The sequence below is a fragment of the Balaenoptera borealis genome (genome assembly GCF_965194805.1).
Source record: "Balaenoptera borealis genome assembly, chromosome: 1".
Taxonomy (NCBI): domain Eukaryota; kingdom Metazoa; phylum Chordata; class Mammalia; order Artiodactyla; family Balaenopteridae; genus Balaenoptera; species Balaenoptera borealis.
The window spans coordinates 149580926-149599303 of record NC_138860.1 but is presented as its reverse complement, the minus strand read 5'-3'; the positions used below and the strand labels follow the sequence as shown (position 1 = coordinate 149599303).

The window sequence follows — 18378 nt, the reverse complement described above, 5'->3', positions numbered from 1 at the left end:
CCGTGTGTGCAACCTGCCATCTGTGTGTGTATACGCAGGTGTGCACACCTGCTCCTCGCGTATGTGAAGCACACTGCTTCCTGGACTCCCTCAGAGCTGCTCCCCTGCCCCCCACCTTGTGGTGTCCATACCGACGGCCTTGCAGTTCTTGGTCAGGGTGTCCATCTCGTAGCCAGGGTGGCACTCGCACTTAAAGTAGCCCTTGTAATTGACACAGATCTGGCTGCAGGCATCTGGGTCCTCACACTCGTCAATGTCTGTGGGGAGGAGCAGAGGTCAGAACTGGCAGGAGGAGCTGCCTCCTTGAGGGGCTCGGGGAGGGTCTCACCACCGCAGGTCTTCTGGTCCAGGAGCCGGTAGCCCGATGGGCACGTGCACTCAAAGCCGATCTTGAGGTCGGTGCAGATGTGGGAACAGCCGCCATTGTTGTGCAGACACTCGTTCAGCCCTGGGGAGGGACGTGGGCTCCTGAGGGTCCAGGAGCTCAGATTGGGGTGGGGGCAGGACAGGGATGGGCCTAGAGCTGAAGCAGAGACCCAGGGCAGCGAGCTTCCCCCAGAGCCTCACTGAGCCTCAGCCTCATTAGCCAGGTGACTGGGCAAGAGGAGGCTCAGAGAGGGCCAGGTCACATAGACAGGACAGAGTGGAACCAGAACTAGGGTCCTTTGCCTCCCAGGCCAGGGCTCTGTCCACCACCAGGCTGAAGGCAGCTAGGCTGCCTAAGGTCTTTCCTTTCACAAACACATTTCTTATGGCTCCTCCTTCCTCGTGACCTCAGAGTTGAAGGTGCCTGCAGGTAACACGTCCAACCCTCAGGTACCCCAAGAATCCCTTCCGAAATGCCCTTGCTTAAACACGTCCAGCCTCGGGAAGCCTGCTTCCCCCCTGAGGCAGCTGGCTCTGTGTGGGGTTGGCCAGAGTCCAATGGCTCCCTCAGAATCTCCTTAAAGCCCCGATTCCTGGTCCCCCGCCACTCAAGTGCCTTTCTCTGGATGCACTCCATCTGTCTGTGTCCTTCTCCGGCAGGGCCCAGAGCTAGTCCGCCACCCCGAGGAGTCTGAACAACAAGGGCTGCCCGCTACTGAGCTTGTGGTTATCTAAGACTGCCAGGCCTCTTTCTCCACGGAGCTGTTGCTAAGTCAGTTCTCTCCCACCGTGAACTACGGTGGATTTTTCTCACCTCCTCTCATTTCAGCACCTGTCCCTATTCCTACACTTAGTCACAGGCCTGGTCTCAATATTACCAACTGCTGCAAGGGATGAAGGGATGCCAGGAGGTCAGCTGGTTCCCCCGTCCTCCACTCCCTTACCACCTCCTGGCAGGGTCCTAGCGGAGGTCAGGGAGGCCAGGACCAAGGCTCACCAAGTTCACACAGCATCTTCTGGGCTTTAGAACCACAGAGGGTTAATTCTGCCAGCCAGGGAAGGTGCCGTGCCACCCTCTGCCCATCAGGCCCACACCCCACCACTCCAGCCAAGCCAGGCAGAGCTGTGCCAGGCCAGCCAGGGCCATGCACACAGCTGGTCTGAGCTGCCCACCCCAGGCCATGCACAGCTGTGGTGCCCCACCTCCAGCCTGAGCCATGCTTAGGGAATGCTCCTCTTTACCCCTGGGCCGCCTCCTGTTTCTCTGGGATGTTGGCAGAACTGAAAGAAGAAGACCATAGCAACCCCATGACTCGGGGGCCTGGGGGTGACTCAGCCAGGCCCAGCCCTGGAAAGACCCAGCTCCTCGGGGTGGGCTGAGCTGTGGTAGCTTTGCGGTGGTCTCTGTAGGGCACCACCCTCCAGGACTCTTTCTGTCACTCCAAGCCCTCCTTGACCTCTCCCACACTATTCCCTCCCGTCCATTCATCTGTTCACCTGCTCACTCACGGCCTCAGTCACGCGTCACTCACTTCCTACCCCTCCTTCTGCAGGAGCAGCAGCTCAACCATTGTGTTTACCGAGCACGGGGTGGAGGGGCACGTGTAGGATGGCTCTGCAAGGGGAGAGGGGAGAGCTCCACGCGACTCAGGCTTCGATGAAAGACCAAGGAACTGAGTCCTCCAGGGCTGAGGTGAGTCGGGGTCAGAGAATGGGTAGCGGGTCCCGAGCTGTCTATCTCCGTCAACCCTTCCCTGGAAGGCCAGCGCTGAGGCAGAGGCTGAGGGGAGCCTCCGGGCCTTCCCAATTCTACCTACCCTGGAGGTGATTCTGCTGGGGGGCCTGCAGGGTGGGGAGAGGGGAAGGTGGCCCAGAGAGGCCTGAGGAGCATTGGAGGTCCCCTGTTGAAGGAAGGGGCAGTGCCCTTCTCCCAGCACGCACACCCACCTGCATGCACACACCTGCATGCACACACCTGCATGCACACACACACACACACACACACACACACCAGCTTACGTGCACAGGCAGGCACATTCACACAGACGTGGGAGCCGCACAGAGATACGTGATGCAATTCCCTTGCCTTCCTCAGAGAAGGAGCCACGGGTACAGACACTGGCCTCTCACCAGCACAGAGACACAAACACATGCGTACATACGTCTCTTTGGTGTGTCATGCAAAAGACAAGAGAGAAGAGAGTTTAGCAGGTTAGTAGTCTGTGGGTAGAGGGCGGGGGGGCGGTGGCTAGGCTCAGCTGCTCCTGCTTCCTTATCCTCTTTTCCATAACTTCCTTCTTCTGGGACTTCCCATGGCAGGGCCTGGGGGGAGTCTGTCACCTGCAAGCTCAGGTGAAGGCCAAGTGACCTTCACCCAGCTACTCTTCCTTCCGAAATCAATTTCTTAATCTTCAGTAGGGGCAGAAACGTGCTATTCCAGGGAGCTCCAGGGGATGAGGCTCCCATAAGGGCCCAGGAGGGGAGGTACTGGGTGAAAAAGGGTCTGCCAGGAGGGGAGGGGAGGGAGGGTCTGACCTAGGCTCTGTCCCCCAAGGGATTCTCTGTCCCCTGACCTCAGAAATGAACCTTCCTGGAGCCCACGCTGGGTTTCCTGCGTGCTCTCTAGGATGCCCGCCCACCTACAGTCCAGACTCTCCTGTTCTTTTTAGCCTGGAACCCACCCCCTACAGCTCTGGCCGTCTTTCCACTCCTAACTCATGTCCAGCCTGTGAGTCTGGTCTCCCAGAAAGCTCCTCAGGGCTCAGGATGGTGCCACCCTCTGCTGCTGGGTCTGCCCTATGCTCATCCGGGCCTGGCCTGAGCCCAGTGGCCTTCAGATGTGCCTCGTCTGCCCACTGCCTGCTGTTCCCCACCTCTTCCTCTGCAGGGTCTCCTGCAGGGGGCTGGAAGGCCTCGGAGGCCAGCGCCCTGGCTAGGTCGGCAGGGCAAAAATAACGAGGAAGAGAGAAAGTTCCAGAGTGAGCACACACTCAGAGGTCTGAATCTGGAAGAAGTGAGGAGAGGCTGCATTTGTGAGAGGAAGCATAATTTCTGAGCATCTGGAAAGGAAAGGCCCTTCGATTTGCAGAGTAGCAGAACAAGAGGCCCCAAAGGCAAAGAGCCCCGTCTGAGACCACGGGACAGCACACGAGTCCAGAGAGAGGGTCAGATCAGAATGTGTGCAGAGGGGCAGGTGAGGGCTGAGGGCCGGGGGCCAGGAGGGGGCGTGGCAGGGAGGGTTAGTCCAGCAGGGGGACGGAGACAGGTACTGTACCACACTCTTTCAGAGGCTCATCTGACCAGTCCCGGCAGTCCCTCTGAGCATCACACACTTTCCCGCCGTCCACGCACTCGCCACTCTTACACTGAAATCTGCGGGGACCCTCACATGTTGACTCTGTCGGGCCGGACAAGAGAGTGGACAGCACCTGTGAGACCTTGGGCAGGGAGGGCTGGGGTGGGCTGGGCCCATGGGAGGTGAGAAGAGCTCCAGCCCCAGCCCCCGCTGGTCTCCAGAAAGTGACCAGGACAGACAGCTGAATACAGGGCCAGTGGGAGCTCTGCTCACAGAAGGACAGGACCCCAGGGATAATCGAGATACCCAAGCATCATCTAGATGGGCAGGGCATGGGGGTCTGTGTCTGATCTGTCAGTATTAGGGAACTTGGAGGGAAAAGCAGCAGCTCTACAGAGACCCTGGCGGCTGCACTGACCATCTCCTGAGGGGGACCTATGCTCCAAGTGTCCTAGACAGAGGAGGCCACCTCGCTGCCCAATCACTGATCCATTTCTCCAGATGACCAGTGGGTCAGGGTCCCTGCTGCTGCTGCAGGGTGATGACCGCAGAGCCATCTGAGAATTAAGGGGGCTCCCTGGGAAGCGGGACTCAGCCTCTGCTCAGTCTGGGAACCAGTGAGGGAGGCTGTTTGGAGGCCTAGATGTGGACAAATGGTGGGGGCTGAACTTCCTGCAGTGCCTTCATGTCCCCTCCCCCTAGGCCTCTTTCAGCTTTTGCAAAGTCCTTAAAAATCCAGGTCTAGTGCCACTAGGACCCCAGGAAGGGGATCTGGGTGGTTTAGGGGCAAGTAGTGCTCTGAGGGAAGATGCATCTTAGGGACCAAGGGGTGATGTCTCCCTCGCTGCTCTCTATGGAGCCAGGGGGAGAAGCGCAGGCATTCGCCTCAGAGGATGCTGCCCTTTTGCCGCTGACCACACACACCCTGCAGGCAGCCAGCTTCATCACTCCTGTCTGGACAGTCCTGTTCCTGGTTGCAGCGCTTGACGGCAGGGACACAAGTCCCATCCCCACACTGGAACTCGTCTCCACGGCAGGTGCCCAGCGCTGCCAGGAGAGGGCAAGGGGAGAGAGTCAGGGCCGTTGTGGTGCTGGGACGGCTCTCCTCCCCCAACCTCCACCCTCACCCCCACTCCATATCCACCCCTGGCAAAAACAGAACCGGTCGCTGAGCTTGGGAGTCTTTGGAGGACACCTGGCCAAGGCACAAAATGGGGAGACTGAAGCTCAGAGAGGGGGAAGGCCTCACCCAGGGTCACACAGCACTCTGGCTGGCAAAGGCAGGACTACAACTCAGGTCTCCTGTTTCCCACTCCACCGTCTCTCCCCAGGGCCACCCCTCCAAACAGACACGTGGTCTTCTCTGGAGTCTCCGTGCTCATTACTTAACGACCTCATCCCTTCAGCAAACCCCTCCTGAGCGCCCAGTGTGTGTGCGGTGCTGTGCAGGGGTGGGGAACACAGAGATTACTAAGAGCCTCCCCATCCTCTAGGAGCTCAAGGGTGCACAGTGGGGCTGAGGGGCGAGCAACGAGGGCATCACGGTGTGGATGTGCTGTAAGAGAGGGCGCCAGGGACCTGCAGCAGCTCTGGGGAGAGATGCAGCCCAGCTGGGTCCATCAGAGGAATCTGGGCGAGGCCTTGAAGGATGAGCAGGCCCAGCAGGTAGGCAGGGTGGGGGGCTTCCTAAGTGTACCAAGGTGTCTGGCATTGGAACCACTGGGTGACTGCTTGGGGCAGGGAAGGGCAGGGATGGGAGGTATGGGGTGGGGGGGAGCATTACTGAAGGTCACAGGTACCTGTGAAGACCCTGAGCTCCGCAGCTTAGCAGCCACGTGACCTCACACAAGTCACTTCACTTTTCCCAAGTCCTGTTGCCACCGTTAAAACATTACTAGGATCAGAGTAGAGCAAGGAGAGGTGGCGCAGTGGTTAAGAATCTGCCTGCCAATGCAGGGGACATGGGTTCGAGCCCTGGTCTGGGAAGATCCCACATGCCACGGAGCAACTAAGCCCCTGAGCCTACAACTACTGAGCTTGCGCGTCTGGAGCCTATGCTCCGCAACAAGAGAGGCCGCGACAGTGAGAGGCCCGCGCACCGCGATGAAGAGTGGCCCCCGCTCGCCGAAACTGGAGAAAGCCCTCGCACAGAAATGAAGACCCAACACAGCCAAAAATAAATAAATAAATAAATAAATTAGGGCGAGGAGACGCGGCCCCTCCACGAACAGTCGCGCACCCGCGGCTCTGGGCGATACGGAGGGGAGGTGGCTTACGGCAGTCGGCCTCGTCCGACTTGTCCTTGCAGTCGCGGTCGCCGTCGCAGCGCCAGCCCAGGTGCACGCACTCGCCGCTGCGGCAGGCGAACTGGGCGGCAGCGGCGCAGGTGGCGGGCGCGGACGTGGCCCTGGGGCCCGCGCGGCCGCAGAGCTCGGCCGCCTCGTCCGAGCGGTCCTCGCAGTCGAACTGGCGGTCACAGACCCAGCGCTCGGGGATGCAGGCGCCGCCGTCGCCGCAGCGGAACTCGCGGGGCCCGCAGGCCGGGTCGGCGCAGCCACGCTCGTCGCTGCCGTCGCCACAGTCGTCGTCGCCGTCGCACACGAACACGGCGGCCAGGCAAGAGCGGTTGCTGCACTGGAACTCGTGCGGGGCGCACACTGCGCGGGACAGAGAGCCGGTCGGCCCGCCGGACCCCATCCCCGGCGCCCCGGCCCGCTGGTCCCGCTACAGGGGCCCTGACCCTCACCCATGGGCCAGAATGAGCCCGGCTGGGGGGCCGAACAGGGGACAGCAAAGGGGGCCTCCAATCCGGGTCCTGCCAGGGTCATGCTGGGCGACCTGGGGCAGCACACTTGCCTCCCTGAACCTCCCCAGCCTCACTGGGAGTAGGAATTCTTGTGCTGCTCCCAGCAGGATGGTGGGACTAGGAGAGTCTCTAAGGCTGCAGAACACACCCTGTCTTGAAGGGCTTTGTGATGTTCTCAGGAAATGATATGTAACATGACACTGACCCTTCCAGGAAACAAGGTCTGGACCTGCTTCTTTACAACACAGCTCAGGTCCCTCCCCCTCCCCAGTTTGCCCAGAACTATCCTAAGTCCCTTGGCCTAGCATCCAAGGCCACTAGCATGGAGCTAGTGCTCTGCCCCATCACCTCACTCCCGCACATGCTCCAGCTTCACGTCACGCACTGGACCATTTGTACACTTTCCCACCTCCTGGCCTTTGCCCAAGCTGTTCCATCTGCTGGGCGCCCATCTGTTGCCCACCACTGTCTCTGTATATCGCAATGATGAGTTCGCATCCTTTAAGGGCCCAAATTCTACCTCTTTCATAACACACTTCGTGCTCCCCTGCTTGGCAAGTTTCCACCCACCTCCACTCTCCTTTCTGGTGCCCTTCACAGCCTGCTCAGCTGTCTGGGTCTTGTGTCCTTCTCTGTCTGCCCCATGACCACAGACTGCATGGGGGTGGGCTCTGAGACTGATCCACTTTTGTTCTGAAGGCCTGGCACAGAGGAGCTCCCTGCAGTGAGTGGGTGTGGTGTGGACGGAGGCTGGAACGCCCAGGTATGAGGAGTAATTTAGGGATGTGCAGTAGTTAAGGGCACAGGTCACTGGCCCTGCCTGAGGCCCTGGGCTTCCCCTCTCTGGTGGGCTGCTCTGAGCTCAGAGGCTGGGAGAGCCTTAGTGACCACCAGCCCAACTACCAGTTTACAGATGGGGAAACTGAGCCCCAGAGAGAGGAGCAGTTTGCCCAGGGTCACACAGTCAGTCCATGGTGATGAGGGAACCAGAACTCAGGTTTGGGGCTCTTACTTCCTACTCTGACTCATCCCAGCTTTCTGGTTTTCCTCCCATCCTGCAGTGTAGGCTGTTTCTAGAGCAGCGACCTGGCCTCCTTCCCTCCTTCATTCCTTACACAGAGGTCAAGAACAGGCCTGGGGGCCCAGGCAGGGTGTGGATGCAGGAGCTGTGGCCACAGGTAACTCGGTGGTGGCAGCACCAGATCTCTCCACGTGGGGGCGCCAAGAGCCTGTGTTTTTATTTTCCGGTGGGAAAAAGTCCTTTCTCATCATTAGGGAACATAAAAGAGAACGATGTCTTCAGTTTCACAATTTAGGCAGCTCGTGTCATGTGTTGCTGACAGCGCTACCAAGTTTCTGACAGATGCATTTTTTTTTCCCTTTCTGGGCTTTTGGGATGTTGGGGCATTGGTGGGAAAAGCACACCCTACCCTGTGATGTCTGCCCCTCAAGATTAAGCTGATGTCTAGATTAGCTCCCCTCCTTCCTGTCCAGACAGGGAGGGAGGACTCATTACGATCAGAGTTCTGAGAAGTGCTATCTTTATCCTGAGTTCGCTCCAAGGTTTCGAAGCTGACAGCACCTTGAAGATCTATATCCTCAGGCCTGTGCCCAGGGACCCCCCACGCCCAGCATTCACGAATGGAAGAAGCTCTGAGGGATGAGAGAAGGGAGAATTCTTTTTGTTTCCCCCGGTGGTTGGGAGCTGAAGCAGAGCAGCCCCACAGGACCTTCGAACACCACTATCTCCTATAATTAACAGGAAACAGTCCTGCCACAACATGCCCTTGTTAGAGCTACTCCTACCCCCTGCAGTAGTGGCTGATGGCCTGATGACTGAGGAAATATCTGATTTTCAGGGGGTTGGGGAGGGAAGAGGATTCTCACTGGCCAGTGAGGCCCCACAAAATTATCACAGCTGAAGAAATGAGCCAATGCCGTCAATGGGGCTTTGAAACTGCTGGACCCAGCCAGGATCTGCCCCCATAACCAGATGCTTCCGGCTTCAGACATATCCAAACTCCAGACTCAGAATCCTAGAGTGCTGTGACTCAGAAGCCCCCAGAGGAGATGGCATTCCCCTGGGCCAGGAAGGATGGATAGGATGAAATACAGAAGCTTATGAAGGAAGGGGGTGGGAGACAGTGGTGGGCAAGTGCTTGGCAAAAGCCCCCAAGGGATCACCCAGATCTCAGCCCAGCCTCACAGCCTAGTAATGATAGCCAGTCTGTCTACCCCGTTAATCATGAGCTCCCAGAGGGAGGACTCTGTAGCAGTCACCTTATCGGCCCTTCGGAGCCTGGCTCCGGGCCTGGCACACAGTAGGTGCCCATCAAATATGAAACATGCATGGTCAGGTTGTGCTCCCCACTGGCCCAGGCCCTGCTGGCCCGCTCCCTGGGAAGGAGATAATCCCTGTGTTTGAAGCTCAGTGATGTGGAACTGCCCCAGTGACCACTTCCATCTGTCCCTGCCGAGGCTGCTGGGAATGTCTTCCTGCCCTATGGCGCCGGGGCTCAAATCTGAGATTTTAGCAACAGTCCTCCTTCCCACCTCAGGAATCTGTCCCCCTCCCCACCCCCGACACTGCCAGTGCCCTGGCCCGGGCCAGCACCATCTCTCACTACGGTCCCCACCCTGGTCTCCCTGCCCTTGCTCAGAGATCAGTACAGACGTATGGAATGGATGAGCAGATGTCAGGCAGGCGTGGTTTAAGAACGCATGGATTTTGCGGTCCAGACCTGAATTCGAATCTCAGTTCCATCACTCAGCTGTGGGCACTTTTCCTCGCTCGTCTGAGCCTCAGTTTCCTCACCCACAAATGGGGAATGATAATGGCTGTTCGTGAGGTGGTTGTGAGGATGAAAAAGAATGTCTCTCCAAAGTGCCCGGCCATTACTAGTGTCCTGACCGTTACCTTTTCCTCTCCACCTGCCAAGCCCCCTGGAGAACCTGGCCCCTCCCCACAAGCGGCCACTGCTCCCCAAGGCTGCCTGACTGTGCTTGGCAAACCCTGGGGACCTGACCCCGGACTCACAGGTGGCACAGCCGGCCTCGTCCACTCCACTCTCGCAGTCCTTCTCCCCATCACAGCGCCACGAAGCAGGCACACACTTGTGGCTGGTGGGTCCACAGCTCAGCTTCTCTGCGGGACACACCTGCTTGGCTGTGGAGACAGACACACATGCATGGCTTAGCCGAGGGGGACACAGGGCATGGTGCCAACCGGTCCTACTGCCTGGCTTCAGCCACCGGGCCCGAGGCCCTGGGAATCCACCAGGGCCTTCCTGCCCCATGTCTCAGTTTCTTCGTCTGAGAAGAAGCCCCTGTCTTCCCCTAAGACTTCCTGAATCCTGTAACTGACCCCACCACTGCCCTGCCTAACACCCTTTCATGGCCCCCTGGCCCCTGGCCCTCAAGGCCCTCCTTGATCCAGCCAACCCCCGCCTGCCTCACCGGCCCGACCTTCCACCCTTCCAAGCCTTCCCTTTAGGCTCCAGCAATGTGGAGCCGCCTTGCCCTTCATGAGTCTCTGCCATTTCCAGCTGTGTGCCCTTGGGTGAGATATGCCCCATGTGGGCCTCAGTTTGCCTTCCAGATCAGTGACTCCATGATCTGAACCTGCAGATGTGAAGGGCTCACCAAGGCCCCAACAGCTCCCTCCAAGCCCCCTCCCCTGGCGATGGTGCTGAGGCCACTGCTGAGAGCGGCCGCCGAGTGGCAGGGCCCAGCGGGACCACATAGCGATAATTACTGCAGCTGCAATCAGAGGCTGACTCAATCAGGGGCTCGAAGCCCCAGGGTTGATTCTCAATTTGGAAGAAAGAATGAGAACCCTGATCAGGCCTGGGGATGGCTCTCATCTTGAGCGTCCCAGAATGGCCCACGTGACAGACCCAGCTGAGGCAGATACATCTCAGACCTCCGTGGCTGGCTCCCTCTGCCTTTCAGGGTGTACACGAGGCCGAACTCAGTGGTCTCCAGGATGTGCCAGGCACAGTGCTAGATGCTTCCATTTAATCTTTACAACAACCCAGCAGGGTGAAGATTATGTCGGGGCCTCCAGCACGAAGGTCGAGGCCATGGGATCTGGAGCTTGGCTGCCTGGGTTCAGCTCGGTCACTCACTGGCTATCCACCTTGGCCAGCAATCCTTATCTCTGTGCCCATAAAGTGGGGACAATACTATTCCCTATCCCACAGGATTGTTATGAACACCTACGTTAATGTCTGTAAAGCACTTAGAACGCCCAGCCAGTGCTCACCAATGATACCTACTATTACTCTCCACGCGGAGCAGCTGAGGACTTGTTTATTGTAACCCTCAGTGAGTAGCTATTGAGCACTGCTGTGTACCAGACATGGCACCCATCACCAGGTCCTAGTCACACAGCTGTAAAGAGTGAGGATGCAGTCAGCTGTGTCTGATGCCAGAGGCTGGACACAGTCCACAGCACCCTGCAGGTGGCAGGTCACTGGTGCCTTACCCTCAGTTTTTCTCTCTGATCTCAGACCAGTTTTTCTTCCTCCTCCTTCCATAGCTGGGGTGAGAGGCCACAAGAGATGGAGAAAAGGGCACAGACAAGGTGGGGTTGGGAGCGGGTATCTGAGTCAAGGCCCCCAGACACTACTACGCTGTGGGAGAGGAGTACCTCGGACCCCTAACTGTGGACCCCAAAGTTATCCCTAGGAATACATTTCACAAACATAAGGCGACCTGTTGGGAATACGGGATTCACAGGATTCATTTTACAGAAATTTCCCTTTACAAATACTGTCGTGTAGAGCCCTGGAAAGCACTGACACTCAAAGACCCTTTACGAAGGCCTCCTCGGGGCGGTAGTGCAAGGTGGTAAGGGGCCTGGGAGTCAGGAGAGGGGCCCAGAGCACCTCCATCACCCAGGCACTGCAGGACCCGAGAAAGCACTTCCCGCTCTGGGCCCAGCAGAACACGAGGGGGCTGCAGCGACCAGCATGTCCTAGAGTCCTGACTAAGGGGTGGGTGTGTGAGGGCTGTTAGAAGTGCAGGTTCTTTGGCTCCAGCTCACTCTAGACTGAATCCAAGCTTCGAGGGCAGAGCCCAGGCATTTTAGCCAACTCCCCCCACTCCACCTCCCCTGGTGATTCTCATGCACCCTATTTGAGAACCCCTGAGTTATCATTCTACAAGTCTAAAAGATATAGGATATTTCATCTCTTAAATTCACTCCCAGAAAAGTGATAGAGGAGGTTCTGTATGTTTGCAAGCCCCTGAGGGAACCATGGGATGGAGGGACAAGGCAGCCATATATCCCTGGCTATATATATTTCCAGCCCTTAGGAAACAGAGGAGTTGGCAGGGAGCCACATTTACTGAGCACCTACAGTGGGTCAGGCTGTTCCATTCTGAGGAGCTGATATTTTCCCATGTCATCCTGACCCTCATCCTGCCAGGTAAGCAGGCCCTGCAGGCTGTGAGTGCAAACTCCAGGGGCACCATTCACAAAGATCATCATGTCAGTGGCACCCCTGGAATGGAGCAGGGCAGTGGTCCTGCAGGTAAGCACTCCATTTTACAGATAAGGAAACTGAGGCTCAGAGAGACCAAGTAACTGGCCCAAAATGCACAGCAGTGAGGGGCAGAGTCCCAGTTCCTTTGACTAAAAACCGTGCCCTTTTCCATCAAACCCCTCCTGCTCCTGTGGGTAGAGAAGTGGCCCAGAACCAGCCCCAAACTCTCCGCCCAAAAGCCCAGGTGACTGAAATGGCCCTTGACCTGTCCACACCATCTCTGGGGGCCTGGTTCTGCATACCCCAGTGCAGCAGGCAGCTGCTTGAATTCTGAATGAATATTTATACAGTTAATTGCATAACCTTTCAGCAAGGACAATGATTAAACAATCCGTCTGCTTCCTTTCTTTATAATTAATAAGACATTTGCTGTGTCCCTAAATAGACAGCTCTAATTACAGGCTCTCGAGGATTCAGCAGTGCCTGACACCAGCCCTCCTACCCTCAAAGAGCCAAGGCACCTTCTTGGAACGCCGGGACACAAGAGGCCTTGGAGGTCACGCTGAGGAGCAGCCACTGGAGTGACAGGAGGCAGAGGCCCAGAGAGGGGAAGTCACCTGCCCGGCTACTAGAGGCTGGGTGTTCCAACTGCTGTCTCTCCTAGAACCTTGCCATCTCTGTTGGGATGCAGCTGTTCCCCAAAGCAGGACACAGACCTTGCCCCGTGGGCTCCTGGGTGAGGCTTCTCACCGCCCAGCCCTGGGAAGTGAGTCTGGGGAGTGTTGATGTGCAGTATCTCCTCACGAGGTGGGTGCTATTATTACCTCTATTTTACGGATGGGGAGAGCAAAGCCCAGAGAGCGAAAGTCATTTGCTTGAAGTCTTGTGGTGAAGAGCAGAGCTGGGCCTCTTCCCCAGGTCCCTCAACTCCAAATGCACTGCTTAACTTGTGGCACTGGACACTGCACGTGAGAAAAGTAGGCCCCACCGGTCTCCTGGCAACCCTGGGCTGCAGAGGGGTCACTGGAGGGAGGAGGCTCACTGGACCTTTGCTCAGGCAGAGTCTGCGAGATGGCAGATGGCCGTCTGATGTCCACTTTCAGGATAACTAAAGCTAAAGGTCCCAGGCAGCACGACGCAGGAGATAGAGCATGGGTTTGGAGTCGGACAGGCCTGGGTCCAAATCTCATTTACTAACATGAAGGTCCTTCAACAAGTCACTTAACCTCTCTGCACCCTGGCTCCCCTCACCTGAAAAAGGGGCTACATAATCTCCCAGAGTTGGTGGGTGGTTTAAATGAGGAAACATGGAAATCCCTACACTCAGGGCCTGGAGCAAACTTGGAACTCAGCAAACAGTTGCCCTAGTTTTATTTCATGAAGTGCAGATACAAAGGGCTGGGAGGGCCCTGGTCTCACCCCTGGGGATGCACATTACACATTATTAGAGTCCACACGGCCTGTCAGGACGCAGCGTCCACCCCTGAACTGAACACCTCTCCCTCTCTCCACCTCTTGTCCTCTCTTGCCCTCTCTCTCTCCCTCCCTCCTTCTCTCTCTCTCTCTCTCTCTCAGAAACAGATGCCGCAAGGGATGCCTCTGGCCTGCTGTCCAAGTAACCCCAGGTTCTCCGAGGCAGGAGTGACAAACCCCACTGTCTCTCAGACATCAGGAATCCTCCAAGTCACCAAGGGCCTGCAACTGCACCCTGGAGTGGCCGGAGGCATTTATAAATTCCCAGAGAAGCCTGCACCAGAAATCCAAATCCAATGGTACTTTCTCTAATTTATAAGTTCACAAATTAACAAAAAGGGAAATGTCTGTTGAATAAAAGAATGAAAGTGCTTGACAGCTACTTATTGAGCAAGCACATCTGCATTGTCAGGTCACGAGAGGCATAGGGACAGACAACCTCCACACGGGGACTGCCAGCTCCGAGGGGACCAGAGGCTCAGGCAGTGGGAAGTACAGGGTCTAGCTGCTGCCCCAGGAAGCACAACATGGGACGTCCCACTGTGCAGAAGGGGGCAGTTACACCAAGCTTCTTCTCACAGGGTCAGCTGGGTTGGCCTCTAACTTGCTGGGATCTCAGAAAATCTCTGGTGTCTGATAGGAAGGTGCGCTTGGTTAATCTGTGAGGTCCCCCTTTCAGATGGGAAGGCTCTAAGATGCATGAATAAAACCTCATTTTCAATAAGCAGCACCCAGAATTGTAACTCATTCACCTTGAACTAACCTCCCCACCCCCATCCCGTGCCCCTCCCAACAGATGCCTGAAGGTGGATCACAAACGGCCCCAGTCAAGTGAGCTATATTTAGAGCTGAAATGCTACTTTCATTAGGCACATGTCCGGGCTTTCCCACTGGGACTCCAGGCTCAATTTGATAGACACAGAATCCAGAACCAGAAGGAAACAGAGCTGGGAGAAACCCCAGGCAGCTAGGGGCAGATGACATAATGGGGGAACACAAGAAGGGGGACCTGCTCCCAAATCCCTTTCCCTTCCATGCAAACCCCTCTCACTTAGACTATTCTAAGGCTTTAAATTGGGGAGCGGGCCTACAGTCAAAACGTAATCATAAAATAACACTGCCATTTGCTCCAGCACTGACACTTTGTGTGCATATTTTTCATTTGATCCTCATAACCCCCCGTAAGGTAGGTACCATTACCCCATTTTGCAGACAAATGAACTGAGGCTCAGGGAGATTGGACAACTTGCCTGATGTCTCACAGGTTAAAGGACCTAAACCCAAATATATCAGACATCAAACCCACTACCCTTTACTACTGCCTATAATCTTTCTTTGCAGGTGGGCAGGGGGCTCTATCCTGGAAGCTGGCACAGTCCCCAGGAACCTGGTAGGCTGTGGAGGTTGCTATGACAACGCCAATTAAATGGGCTGTGAATTGGCTGCTGGGCTCTCACTTGGTCAGGAGTCTGTGAGCAAGCCTGTTACCAGGTCCTGAGGCTGTGAGCAAGCCTGTTACCAGGTCCTGCTCCTGCAAATTCTGCCTGACCCTCAAGGACCCACTCTGGCTGCCCTCCCCCAGGCAGCCCTCCCCACTTACAGACCTTGCCCACCTGTGACCAATGTAACTGTGCATGGAAAGTGGATTCCTGGGCCTTGTGCCCCAGCTGGGTACAGGCAAGGGAGAAAGAAGGCCTCAGAATCCTAAGAGTCCAGGAGTCTTAGAATCACAGTCTTTGGAATTCTGGACTGCTAGAAACTAGGGCCCAGGGAGGGGCGGGAAAGTATGCAGGACCTCACAGTGAATCACTGGGAGAGCCCAGAGGAGAGCTGGGCCGCTGACTCCCAGGTTGTGGCCTTGGTGGCAGCTCCCACGGAGCCCCCTGTCAAGCCTCAGAGACACTGCGGAGCCTGCCTTTTGTCCTGGAAGGCAGACCAGCCATGAACCACCTGTGTGTCTAGGAAGCAGGGCCCTCAGCTTCCCTAAGCCTCCAATTACTCAACAGTCAGAGTAACCGTGCTCTACAGCTGAACACAAAGCAGGCCTGGGAGGCAGGAGGCGTGAGGCCCGAGGGCACCCGCACAGCCCAGAGGATGGGAAGGCAGCAAGTGCTGGGACAGACGAGAGGGAGGAAGACAGAGGGAAATGTGGGCAGGTCAGCAGAGAGAGAGCCGGCAAGAGGGAGGGTGAGGAGGGGCAAGCAGGGAAGGGAGGCAGCCTGACAGTGCAGGGCTGGGCAGGAGGGAGATGAAAAGGAGCATCAGTGCAAAGAGACAGAGACCTGGGGAGGAGGGGGAGCCCAGCTCTCAGGCAGCAGGACAGACCCCGGTAACGACCCTGATGGTGCTGCCCCTCCCCTCCCACCTCCAGTGTCCAGGGAAACCGCAGGCACGGGGTCTGGATGACGGAGCTGATTGCCATGGTGGCCACAGCCCCCTGCCCAAACACACACTCTGGGCTGCACACAGCTCTGCCCTATATTAGCCGGGCAGCCTTGGGCAAGTGGCTGAACCTGTCCCAGCCTCAGTTTCTTTCTCTCTAAACAGATCCACCCCCCCCTCCCCAAGGTTGCCAGGAGGATGAGTCACAAGTGGGCGTGGCTGGGCTTTGTTCCTCCCGAAGCGAAGCTCAGGACAAAGCACTGGGCTGCCCTTGGGCCCAGACACCTGGGACTGCACCAGCTTTGGCTACTTGGTGGGGTGAGGGAAGAACAGGGCCTGCAGCAAGTCTGGGGAAGGCACGGCAGCTGTGCAAGGAAATGAGGGGGTGCCCTGTCTCGGGCGGGGATGGCTCCTGCTCTCCCTTTCTCTGTCCCTTTCTCTTTCTCTCCCACGGAGACTGGTAGCTCTGTTGCTAGGAGACAAGGAAACCCAGTTATCACCAGCCGCAGCCCTAGATGGGACGCTGGCCTCCATTGTCCCCACCTCTGCCTCTGGGGTGACTGTGACCCTTAAGGAAGATCTGGGACTGTGACTCGCAGGTCCCTGCCAGCCCCCCCCCACCCCCAACCAGGTCCCCCCCGCCCCGCCCCCTGTCCTCCACGTGCGGCCCCCACCCCAGCCTTTTGTCTCAGGCTCATTCTGCTGAAGCTCTGCCTCCGGGACCACCGGGTCCTTCCCTGCCCCCGTCTCATCTCCTCTTTAATTTAACAAATGTCACGGAATGACCTGGCGGGTGTAAGTTTGCTTTGAGGATTAGGGCCTGGAAAAGAAATCGTGGAGAGACAAAGCCTGAGTATGGGAGGTGGGCCTGGGGCTCCGCTCTGGCCCTCGCCTCGCCCCTGGCTGTCTTCGCTGCCATCAGCCAGCCCAGAGCAGAGGACAGAGCTGGGGCCTCAAAGTCCTGGCTGCGTGGCCTTGGGCAAGTCACTCAACCTCTCTGAGCCTCAGTGTCCACCTCTGCAAAAGTCAGAAAGTGACAGTACCGGGCTTCCCTGGTGGCGCAGTGGTTGAGAATCTGCCTGCCAATGCAGGGGACACGGGTTCGGGCCCTGGTCTGGGAGGATCCCACATGCCGCGGAGCGACTGGGCCCGTGAGCCACAACTACTGAGCCTGCGCGTCTGGAGCCCGTGCTCCGCAACAAGAGAGGCCGCGATAATGAGAGGCCCGCGCACCGCGATGAAGAGTGGCCCCCACTTGCCGCAACTGGAGAAAGCCCTCGCACAGAAACGAAGACCCGACACAGCCATAAAAATAAATAAATAAAAATTAAAAAAAAAAAAAAAAAAAAGTGACAGTACCTGCCTCATGAGGCCGCTGTGGGAATAAGATGAATGAAAGCATACACCGTGCTTAGCACACTGCCCACTACACAGTGAATGCTTGATAAGCACCAGCTGCCATTAGCACTATTAGAATTATGATTAGAGTCCTCAAAAAAAAATAGTGGGGGAGGCTGAGGGGAGGCCTGGAGGATGTGCTCTGGCTACTTCTGGGCAGCAGGGCACAAAGGGGCTGTTTCTAGCTCCTGGAACTACAGGAGCAGGGCCCAAACCGCCAGAGGGCTGGGAAGAAAGTCCAGAAACAGGTCACCAGAACCAGCAACTAGAGGCACCGGACTGTCAGCCCGGAGCTTGCAAGGGCTCAGCACAAAGTGAGTCTGAGGCTGTGCATGACAAATCACCTCACCCGAGCCTCCCAACCTCCCAACCGGGAAGACGTGATGAGGAAACTGAAGCCCAGAGCCAGGTCCCCTCCCCCAGCCTAAGGGCAACACTCACTGCAAGTGGCCTCGGACTCGTCGGAGCCGTCGGGACACTCCTCCTCGCCATCGCACTTCCACCGCTCTCGGATGCAGTGGCCGTCGTCACAGGTGAAGTCGCTGTCCGCACAGGTCTTCTTAGCTGCAGGGCAAGGAGAAGAGCGTGAGGGGCCTGGTGGGCACAGGAGGCTTTTCTAGGACATACACTCAGGTGGCTACGGGGTGACCAGAATGTGCTGGTCTGCAAGCTGGACCACGTGACCTCCCATGGCCCCAGGAGGCCACGAGTGCCTTCCTGACCAAGAGGAGAGGACAGGACAGAAAGGCTTATTCATTCCACATCAGGAGGAGACGGGCAATCCCTGGCCTTGCTCTCCAAGTTCAACAAGGGTGACAGGATCCATCCATCAAGGGAATGCCCATTCCCATCACACCTCTCTCTTCCCCCCAAGTCCAGGTCCACTGTCACAGCCTCCAGGAAGCCTTCCCTGATCATATACAGTAGCTGCCTTAGCCCCTTCAGCCGGTTCTCAGTCCCTTTACCTGCCTTTCCTGCTCCCCACAACCAGACTGAAGTCGAGGCTCCTTCTGCAAGCACCAGGGAGCTGGTGATAATAAATCATAAAAGTAAATGATCACCTTGTGGCAAGATTGATGAGGTGTGTTTTGTTCAGAGCGAGGGAAAGAGAATCTGTGGGCAAGACATCCAAATCAGTCTCTGCTCCCAAGGCATTTATGGCCACACAG

The 18378-nt window shown here is 57.1% G+C and overlaps 1 protein-coding gene across 26 annotated transcripts in view; it reads right to left on the bottom strand.

The window, feature by feature from the left end:
• The window catches only part of LRP8 (LDL receptor related protein 8), a 78266-nt gene that overhangs the window by 23587 nt on the left and 36301 nt on the right, over positions 1-18378 (bottom strand). For 4 of the 26 annotated variants that reach the window (XM_082370310.1, XM_082370308.1, XM_082370289.1 and 1 more), the window contains exons 3-10: positions 17651-17773; positions 9505-9633; positions 5938-6318; positions 4586-4708; positions 3641-3763; positions 1570-1647; positions 329-448; positions 132-257 (exon numbers count right to left, since the gene is read on the bottom strand). In XM_082370310.1, coding sequence (XP_082226436.1) covers positions 132-257; positions 329-448; positions 1570-1647; positions 3641-3763; positions 4586-4708; positions 5938-6318; positions 9505-9633; positions 17651-17773 — 1203 coding nt within the window. The remainder of the gene's footprint in view (positions 1-131; positions 258-328; positions 449-1569; positions 1648-3640; positions 3764-4585; positions 4709-5937; positions 6319-9504; positions 9634-17650; positions 17774-18378) is intronic. The other 22 variants (XM_082370293.1, XM_082370295.1, XM_082370292.1 and 19 more) reach the window with 14 other exon arrangements.